We start from the raw sequence: 11,002 nt of genomic DNA, 5'->3' as shown, positions 1-11,002 counted from the left end.
TACTGTATATTATTTGTAAATACACTATTATTTTTATTTTATTGTTATTTTTTGCTACTTAACTTACTGTTTTCTTAATGGAGCTTCCCAGCAAAAAGTATTTCACACGACTGTACGAGTGCAAGAATATTATAACTAAAAATAGCTTTTCAAGGTGTTACATCTATGGCTATAAAACTATAAAACATTTAAAATAAGTAGATTTGAAATAAAAAAAAATGGCTTCTGTCCATATTTGTTTTTCATTTAAAAAAATATAAACAATGAATATATAAAGTGATAAAATAGTGTAAATGTATAGTTTCTGTGTCCTTAAATTGATTGGTGTCCAAACATAAAGCGTGTTACGTCATGACGTTGCGCCGTAGCCGCGTCATCGCAGTCTCCGCCCTCCTGAGAGGAAAGCGCACATTCCTATTGTCCAAGATGGCGGCGTAGCTGCAGACCCTCCGAGGCTGGCATGTTTTTAAACGAGTTTATGCTTTTATTTCGACACATATGCAACAATTCAGCTTGCGGGGGTGGTAGCGTTTCTTCACCGAAGCTGTCGTCTGCCACGTTGTTCTGCTAACACCCCTTTAATTCGCCTCCAGAGCCGGATTAGCTCCGTTTGAAAGGCGACGAAAAGTTTGAGCTCCATCATCACCCCCTCGTTGGAGAAGAAGATGAAGAGGCAGGCCGGGAGAGATAGCAGTCCGTCCAGGGCCGTCTCCAAACGGATGCGGGAGAGGGAGCGAGAGAGTAGCCGGAGAGGAGAGGAGCTACCTCCACCTCCTCCTCCACCTCCTCTGGCTATGCTGCTGGCGGAGAGCAGCCGGGGATATCACCGCCGGAGCCGCAGCAGAGAGCGCGAGAAGCCGCGGCTCAGAGAGGAGCGTGCGGCCGCCGCCTTGGAGCTCCACCACCGGCACGAGCTCAGCCTCCTCGGTCGTCCTCCGCTCCGGACCACCTCCTCCTCCTCCTCCTCCTCTGCTGCTGCTACTGCTGCTGTGGTGGAGCTCCCGACAGCCAGGCCCGGCACTCTGGAGTACAAAACCCTGCTCATCAGCAACCTGGGCTCGCAGGTGTCGGACGAGGACGTGGAGGACGCGCTGTTTCACGAGTTCAAAAAGTTCGGCGACGTCAGCGTGAAGCTGTCGCACACGCCGGAGCTGGGAAGGATCGCGTACGTGAATTTTCGGCATCCTGAGGACGCCAAAGAGGCCAGGCACGCCAAATCCTCCAGGTTGGTGCTTGGTGACCGACAGCTTAAGATTGAGCCCATGTACGTGAGGAGGAGGAGTGTGACGCCGCCGGATGCTGGGTATTTACCTCTGCACGCACCGTACCCTTACAGACAGAGGTCTATTTCACCTCCTGGTCCAGCTGCGACTAATATTAGAGACATCAGAGCAAGACACTACGCCCTGGAGACTCTGGGTCTCAGCAGAGAGAGGGAGAGGCTGTTGGATTACTATGGTATGCTGGATGAGAGAGGTCGCCCTTATGGCTTCACACCAATGCCAGTGGTGGAGGATTTAAAACCTGAGGATGATCAGAGGGCGACCAGCAACCTTTTCATTGGCAATCTGGATGGTAATGTTACAGAAGCAGAACTGAGGAGGGGGTTCGACAAGTATGGCATCATTGAGGAGGTTGTGATTAAACGCCCGGCTCGTGGACAAGGTGGGGCGTATGCTTTTGTGAAGTTTCAGAACCTGGACATGGCCCACCGAGCCAAGGTGGCCATGCAGGGACGTCTCATGGGAGGCAATCCGATAAAGATTGGCTATGGGAAAGCGAACCCCACCACACGGCTCTGGGTTGGTGGTCTTGGGCCCGGGAACTCCCTCGCCGCCTTGGCTCGGGAGTTTGACCGCTTTGGAAGCATAAGGAATATCGACTATGTTAAGGGAGATAGTTTTGCTTACATTCAGTATGAAAGTTTGGACGCTTCCCAAGCTGCCTGCACCCAGATGAGGGGGTTCCCTTTAGGTGGCCCCGAGCGGCGTCTGAGGGTGGACTTTGCTAAAGTTGAGGAGAGCCCCGCTCGGCCATTTCCTACTGCTTACCAGACCCCTGTCGCAGCCCCCTCCCACTATGAGCTCCTCGGGGAGGCTTTCAGCCGCCATCGCAGCCTGGAGCGAGAGCTGAGGGGAGCCAGGGACCGCTCGTCACCGCCCTCCCACGGCCTCATCTCCCAGAGGGAGAGAGACAGGGCCCTGCTGGAGAGAGACTACCCAACCAGCCCCACCCGTAGCCTGGAGAGGAGAGTGGGAGGTGTGGAGGCGTTTGGGAGGAGCGGGAGAGGAGCGAGGAGCCGCAGCAGGAGCAGGGAGCGGTGGCTGAAGGAGAGGGATGAGAGGAGGAACAGGAGGAGGAGCAGGAGTCCGTCCACTGACAGGGTGACAGAGGAGAGGGAGAGAGAGAGGGAGAAGGAGAGGGAGAGGGGGAGGTCGAGGGTTCGGGGTCAGGGTCAAGGTCAGGGAGGGGTGGCTGTCTCTCCGGATGCGAGCCCAGATCGAGCGCGGGTTCGAGCTCCCGACTCCACCACAGAGCCGAGAGACCACACCCCTGAGAATGGAGGGGGGCGACACTCTGCCAACAACAACAACGACGAAGATCCACCATCCGGCCGCCACCACAGCAAGAGGTCCAGCGATCACCTCAACAATCATCACCATCGAAACAGCGAGATCATCGTCGCCGTCTCTCCCGCGATCCACACAGACACCCACACCTCCTCCTCTCCCAGCACGTTGTCAGAGTTCGCCCAGGCCTCGCTCTCCAAAACGTGGCACGGCTTCTTCGCTCTGAAGAACAGCAGCTTCCCCACGGAGCTGTACATGCTGGAGGGGGGCTCCGCATTCTTCAACACGGTGATGAAGGACACCCTGAAGCTGCAGAGCCAGAACCAGCCCAGCCAGCTTAAGATCGCCCAGAGGCTCCGCATGGACCAGACCCGACTTGACGAGGTGTCGCGCCGCGTCAAACTCGGGCGGCCTGACGGGTTTGCTATCCTGTTGGCTCTACAGGGCCCAATCGACCGCCAGGCCCCTGCCCCCGAGCCGGGGCTGCAGGCTCGCCTGCTCCGCCACCTGGTGACCTACCTGCGGAACAAGGAGGCAGCCGGAGTCGTGAGCCTGCCCGCCGCGAAAGAGGGGGGGCCTGGGGCGATGCTGTACGCCTTCCCTCCTGGTGTGTTCTCACAACAATACCTGCAGGCCGCCAAAAGGACTGTGGGTAATCTGGACGAGGAGCACATGGTTATTGTGATCGTCACTGACACTAATTGATTATTACACTGAGGAGTACATACACGTACAGACACTTCCAGGCATGCACACACACAGAACGAGCTGAGAGGAAACCTCGCTCGACTACAAATACTTCCAAGTTGTTTTTAAAAAGATGCATTTTATTGTTTTATTTAGTATCTTATAAATGAAACACAGCAAAGTACACTACATCTCTCCCTAAACCTCTCTTCCTCCTTTATTACTTTATGTCTCCCCCTTATGGAGTCAGATCTCAATATTAATGAATGCACACAGAAAGATTCACACATGTATTTTGTGATTTATATATAAATAACTCTCCACAAAAATATTTTTCAATGCACACAAAAATAGTTATTGTATATAAATGTAAAAAAAAAATCCACATCAGGATCACGGGTATATTTCTGATGCAAACGCAATAATTCTTGTTTTAAATAAAGGTAATAAAAATCCACAAATGTATATGTTTTTAAAAGTATTTGCAATTTTCATCAAAAACATATTTGGATGTTACATTTATATACAATCTGTTGAAGCTGCATTTACAAACTCCTTGTGTGAACTTCACTGCATTTGTGTGTGGGTTTTTTGAGACTCCCCTGACGTTACGCGATCCCGATTTTTTTCAACAGCGAATTATCTGTAGCCAATCAGATGTCTCTCTCCTTTTCAGCCAATCACATGAGCGTGTCACCACAAAGGGACACACAAATGCAGTGAAGTTCACACATGACAAGCAGTTTGTAAAGGCAGGTTCAACAGTTTGTATATAAATGTAACAACATCCAAATATGTTTTTGATGAAAATTGCAAATACTATAAATACATATTAGGGCTGTCAATCGATTAAAGTAGTTAATCGCGATTAATTGCAAATGAATAATTTTTTATCTTCAAAATATACCTTAAAAGGAGATTTGTCAAGTAATCAATACTCTTATTAACATGGGAGTGGGCCAATATGCGCGCTTTAAGCAAATGTATGTATATATTCCATCCATCCATCATCTGCAACCGCTTATCCCGTTAAGGGTCGCGGAGGGGCTGGAGCCGATTATGTGTATATTTTTTTTTTTTTAAATCAATTAGCAACACAAAACAATGACACATATTGTCCAGAAACCCTCACAGGTACTGCACTTAGCACAAAAATATGCTCAAATCATAACATGGCAAACTGCAGCCCAACAGGCCCCGACAGCTGTCAGTGTGTCAGTGTGCTGACTTGACTATGACTTGCCCCAAACTGCATGTGATTATCATAAAGTGGGCATGTCTGTAAAGGGGAGACTTGTGGGTACCCATAGAACCCATTCACATATCTAGAGGTCAGAGGTCAAGGGACCCCTTTGAAAATGGCCATGACAGTTTTTCCTCGACAAACGTGTGGAGCGTTACGTAGCCTCCTTCGCGACAAGCTAGTATGACATGGTCGATACCAGTGGATTCTTAAGTTTTCTTTTTGCATATGCTGCCAGTATCGTCACTCTAGCTTTAAAACTGAAACCTAAAAATCACCATTGATGCTTTAAAGAAATTAGTGCCGTTAAAACAAATTTGTGTTTATGCATTAATGCATTAGCTTTGACAACTCTAATACATATATTTGTGGATTTTTTTTTACATTTATACACAACTATTTTTGTGTGCATTGAAAAATATTACTGTGATGAGTCATCTATATATAAATCCCAAAATGCATTTGTTTAAAATGGTATGTAATGAAAAAACACTTAAAGGAGAGAGGACGTTAATGTATAGGCCTACTGCACATACAGGCAGCACTGTTGCTTTTATACTCTAAGCTGTAACGTACAACACTAAATCTGAGGGGTTTGTTTATATGCTCGTTTACTTTATTTGTTTTCCTTTTTGTCAGAATTTCCCAAGTTGTTCTGTATATCCAATCCATGTGGGGCTTGGAGGTTTTATACAAAGTGATTGTACTGTAAACTGAACGGGAAAGTGATGCCAGCTGAGTCTGGCTCAGGCTACTCCAGTTTGTCTCGTCTACTGGCTGCTTCTACTCGCAGGTTGAGACTGTTGCGACGTGTTTTTTCTTTTCGTTAAAAACACCAGCCGCCACAGCCAGTAGAGACAATTTCCTGACCCGTCCCTGTGACTGTATATTTTACATAGATAGGTGTTTTATCAATTGAACCATTCCAGTTTATTTCATTTTGAAAGGTGTGAGTGTGTTTGATCTGTCGTTGCATGCAGGAAAAGGAAAAAAAAGTTATATTTTGTCCGTCTTTCAGTAACCTGTCGTCACTTGAGGTGTTTCAGTTTGCTGGAGAATAACGTGTTCAGCTGTCATACTGGTGCGAGGTCTGATCATATTACTGGTTCGGATTTTATATTGTATACAGACTTTTATTCAATTTTAATACACCAATCCATCCATCTCTTATCCATCCATGCTCCCTTTTCTTTTCATACGCCATCACTTTAGCTTCAGCACTGTCTTTACCTTGTCTCTTAAAGGGATGGTTTGGATTTTGTATGAGGTGCTTATCCATAGTCAGTGTATTACCTACTGTAGATGATGGTCGGCACGTCCCCAGTTTGGAGAAACACGAGTACCAGCACGGAAGCAAAGCAATGTACTGCTGTGGACGGGGGCAGCAGCAAAACGAATTTCAGACACCTAAAAAAATCTATATCCGTCTAAGTGTACGCTATATTTAGAATATTTTCACTGCTTTACCATGCTGTCAGACAGCCCTTTCTGACGGGGAACTGAAGCCGTTATCTATGTCCTCTTCAAAGCCACCAGACTCCTCAGACAAAAACAATTATTTTACCTCACAGAAAACAGGAGTTGCTGGTCTACCGCTGCCTTGAATGGTGAAGTTGTTTATGTTATTGTGTGACTTTGGTAGGGCTGACCCGAATGCTTAGAAGCTTCAAAGCTTTGACTGGTGCCATTGTAATTGACCTCCAAATCAGTATTCGTTTTAGTATAAATCCCAAAATAGCCCATGAAATAAGGAATAATCCCTCAACATTATTCATATTCAACATGAATTGTTATTAGTTATTGTCAGACAGATATCGCTGTTAGAGGTGTGTGTGTTCACAGTAGTGCGGCAGCAGCACTGTCCCAGGCACTGAAACAGGGGACACATGGAGACACGTAGAAGAACATGTCTCACCGAAGCTTCGAAGCCCAAAATATGGTATTCGGGACAGCCCTCGACTCTGGTGTTTTAAAGGGTTTAGTTCGGCTTCACCAGAGTCACAAAATAACACAAACAACCGATCGAGGCAGCGGTAGACCAGCAACTCTTGTGTTCTGTGAGGTAAAATTATTGTTTTTGTCAAAGCAGTCTGGTGGCTTTGAAGAGAGCATAGTTAATGACTTCAGTACCCCTTTGGATTATGATATTGATTAGGGATGATAATTTTGAAAAATGTTCTTAACCGATAATATATAGGAGGGAACATAGGTGTAGCAGTGTGTGTACAGTTTGTCGGTGAATAATTGCTACAACATTTCCGCTCCACTCAAGCGGGCTCGAGAGACCGGGGCCAACTTCCTGTATCCTGCAGCTCTGGCTCCGCCTCTTAAGGTGGACCAGCTTTTCTCCTTAAAGTGACGAGCTGCTCCTCTGAGCCGCTCAATATTTCTTTTAACCGATAGCGTTAATTGGTTAAAATGCGTAATGTCGGTTAACGGTTAATTATTAACATCCCTAGTACTGATTGATTCCTTTAGGTGTCTAAAATAAGTTTTGCTGCTGCCCCCGTCCACAGCATTACATTGCTTTGCTCCAGTGCGGTAACTCCTGGCTGTTTCTTCAAACTGGGGGCGTGCCGACCGTCATCTACTGTAGGTAATACACTGACTATGGATAAGTACCTCATACAACCTCACTACAAAACTACCCTTTTAATGCAAACATCATTTACAGGCAGTTTGAGTTGAATAAAACAGTGATGTGTTTTTGAGAAACTGGAAAAATGTATGTTTCAAGTAATTGCATCGACTTTGAGGTGCTCTCAAAAGCTCTTTTATTACCTCTAGAAATATACAAACAACACACACGTGGTATTTCCAATCAAAGTCACCTCAGGCATTCCCAAAGTCTTTTCGGACATCTCCAGAGATATGTCTTCTGGAGATGGGATTTATGTAACAGCTGACTTACTTTTTTAACTTCAATGTTCGGTGAATGTTTGTGCCAAGATCATATTTTAGAGACAAAAAAAACTTTTTCCCACCCAGATGATAATGAATATTTGAGGCTAAAGAAATAAGATAAAACGTGGAAATTCTCCTGCACGCAGTTTGTTGTTTGCACCAACTAAACGAGAATATATGTAGTTCATAGACGACGTGTAATACCTCATGTAGCCTGGGTGGTTTTGATGACAACTCTCATCCCACAGCTGCATTTCAGCTACATGTCGGCTGCATTTACTCCATGTTTTGTCTTTACAAAAGCCAGATAAAGGTTGTGTAGAGCTTGAAAACGTGTCTGGTTCTGTCAAACACTCACAAGGAAATTGAATCAGATATGTTCAGATTTTAACAGTGTAGCAGTAAACGCTGTCTGTTCAGTGACGTAAGGACTAAAGAAGAATTGGGCGACATGTCAGACTGAAGATGAACATTTTTTTTTTAATTCCCACTATTTAGCGTTGTTTTTTAGTCAAGGAGACTTGCATGATGAGCTGAAATACACAGGAAAAATTTGAGCTTAGTGTACATGGTTTTGGTGAGCACTAGGGGTGTAAGAAAATATTGTATATCGCAATATTATGTTTTGTGATACTGTACCGATTCTCAAAAACATTGATTTTTAATGAATACTTTACATGTTATGATGTTGGATGTTACAGGGAGTGTGATCAATGCAAATGCAGATTCAACTGTTCTGATTGCATAAAAAAAGTAAACTTTTTTTACTCAGATTTTATGAGGTGTTCTTTATAATATGACAGTTTTCCTAAAATTACATTTTAAAAATCGCAAGGCTGGATATGCCTTGCTGACAGTATCGCAATATATTGAATCGTAACCCTTTTACCGTGATACGTATCGTATCGACAGATTCTTGCCAATACACAGCCATAGTGAGCACCTGCTAATAGGAAAGACTGAGGCTGCAACTAACTGTTTCCAAAACAGATTAATCTTTTTTATTGATTAATTGTTTGGTCTCTAAAATGTTTGAAAAAAAGTACATTTTGACGACCACCATTTCAGTAGGACTATGGTACAATTCAAAAAGCTTTACATAAAACATGAAAAGCATTCAAACAAGAAAATAAAGCTGCAACGATTACGCGATTAATTGTCAACTACTAAGTTAATCGGCAACTATTTTCATAATCGATTAATCGGTCTGAGTCATTTTTTAAGAAAAAAGTCAAAATTCTCTGATTGCAGCTTCTTAAATGTGAATATTTTTCTGGTTTCTTTACTCCTCTATGACAGTAAACTGAATATATTTGAGTTGTGGACAAAACAAGACATTTGATGACGTCATCTTGGGCTTTGAGAAACACTGATCAATATTTTTCACCATTTTCTGACATTTTATAGACCAAACAACTGATCGATTAATAGAGAAGTATGTCACAAGTAACACGTACAGTAGTGCGGCAGTGTCCCGGGCGATGAAATGGGGGGGATGGAGACAGACAGAAGAACATGTCAGCCCGCCGCGCTGTGCCGTGAAGCTTTGAATTCCCTTCAAATATTTCTCACTGAAGCTTCAAAGCCCAGAAAATGGTATTCGGGACAGCTCTAAAGAAAATAATGGACACATTAATCAACAATGACAATAATCGTTAGCTGCAACTCTAAAAGAAAACAAGGCAATATATAAAGACACTTTGAGATATGATTTAAAATAAAATATAACTTCAAAAAAGCTAAAACAAAGGGAGAATAAAAATTACAGTACAGTACAATACACAAATGACAAGTAGAACTGTGTGCAGGAGGCAAGGTCGCTGTTGTAAATGAGCATCTTAATTTAGAACATAATTTTCCTTCTTTCATTCTGTTATTTCAAAGAGTGTTGATTCATTACTACCATGTCTGCTGTGTTCTTTTAGGTATACTCTGATTTGCAGCAGTAAGAGTAGCTACCAGTGGTGGAGAGTACAAAGTACAGCTTTTGGATATTTGTACTCCGATTATTTCCATTTTCAGAGGGACATATATCCTTTTTACATAAATAGTTATTCATTATTTTTGCTTACACATATACACGTTTGTAAAACAATCAATTTTCCATTGACAAAATATCTCCCTTTTATCAAGTAGTCTGGAAATGAGTCGTATAAAAAGTGAAACACATCTGCCGAGTGTAGTGGGAATATTTCAGTCTGTTTTCAATATACATCAATTTGCTTCAATCATTTAGTAAAAATCAACATTTTCAAAACTCCATGCGCAACAATTGGTCTCATGCTCTCTTGTTTCAATACACAAACTCTTTTCTAGAACATTTTTTAACACATTGATAAAACAGATTGAAATATTCTTACAGCAAAATAAGGTTTTAGGATCCAATTACAGATAGAAATGCCTTCATAAGAATGAGGTTTTTACAGATTAAAAAAGCCCAACACTTAATGAAATAGTTAAAATCACAAACTACAACAAAAATGCTACTCACACATTAATGCATCTGGGATAATAATCCTCTAACATATATAATAATATACATATATATGTATGTACAGTATATGTATATGCATGTATATATCTATATATATATGTATATATTTATAATTATACTTTACATATAATTTGCTGTCCATACTTTTATTTTTAAATTGTAGTAGTACTACTTCTTCCACCACTGGAGCTACCATTTTCACAGATGGGTTGATGAGATGTTAGTCTTTTGAGTTTGTTTCCACCCTGCTGTCTTAAAAGTACTTTTAATTTGATTTTAACTTATTTTTGTTGTATCACCACAACACGTGCAGCATCTAATTTTTGTTGCCTTGTTTTTGGTCTGAAAGTTGCTCCATCCAGCACTTATGAATCTGGCTTGAATGTGTTTGATAAACAAAAGTTATGTCCTTAAGAAAAAAACTGGTTGAAAATGTGAAGGAATCAGAAAAGCTTCTCCTTGTCCTCCTGAAACGCAGTCGGAAAGAAAAAAGACTCCCACTTAAACAAATGTGGTCGTGTAACATAACATGTTGCTGAATGTTCATCACGGCACCAATCATAGCCTATAAATATACCAGTTTTATACAATATGTTGTTAAAGAAAATTAAAACATTTTTTTTTTATATCAACTTCCCTTTTCCTGTCTCATCTAAACTGGTGGTGTTGCTGTGTTATGACCGATAACGTCACACAGACCGGAGTTCAAATCCATGACGACAATCGTTTTTTGTACACAGATTCCCTCTTTTTGTTTTGGTTTTGTGTCAACATATAGAAACATGTATTCTGTATTGAAAGAAAATGTAATAAACATTTTATGCTCTTTCCAAGACTGGATGGTGTGGTGTCATACTTGTTCTGTCCATCATAAGGTATGTTATACATGCAGTCAGTAGTGGAAGAAGTGCTCAAATCCTTTACTTAAAGGGACTGTTTGTAAGAATCAGAGATGCTTGTTGACAGCGACACCTGTGGCCGTTAAGTGGCCACACACGTCAGCTAAAACCACAATATCACTCTATATTTCAGCTGCTTGGCAGTAATGTTAGCTGACCAGACGAAGGTCTCTCCATGAATCAATGCTGATCCTAGTGTTGGCTT

At 42.6% G+C, this 11,002-nt stretch overlaps 1 protein-coding gene across 1 annotated transcript; it reads left to right on the top strand.

Annotated features, from left to right (window-relative positions):
- Nucleotides 1-353: 353 nt before the first annotated feature.
- rbm15b (RNA binding motif protein 15B) lies at nt 354-10,511 on the top strand. Its single transcript, XM_074636716.1, has one exon. It carries the CDS (start codon nt 666-668, stop codon nt 3,273-3,275), a length of 2,610 nt encoding a protein of 869 aa, XP_074492817.1. The 5' UTR covers nt 354-665; the 3' UTR covers nt 3,276-10,511.
- The last annotated feature ends 491 nt before the right edge of the window (nt 10,512-11,002 follow it).

This window comes from Sebastes fasciatus, chromosome 1 (assembly GCF_043250625.1).
Source record: "Sebastes fasciatus isolate fSebFas1 chromosome 1, fSebFas1.pri, whole genome shotgun sequence".
In the NCBI taxonomy this organism is placed as follows: Eukaryota; Metazoa; Chordata; class Actinopteri; order Perciformes; family Sebastidae; genus Sebastes; species Sebastes fasciatus.
The sequence above is the reverse complement of the archived record's forward strand: the minus strand, read 5'-3'. Positions and strand labels throughout refer to the sequence as shown.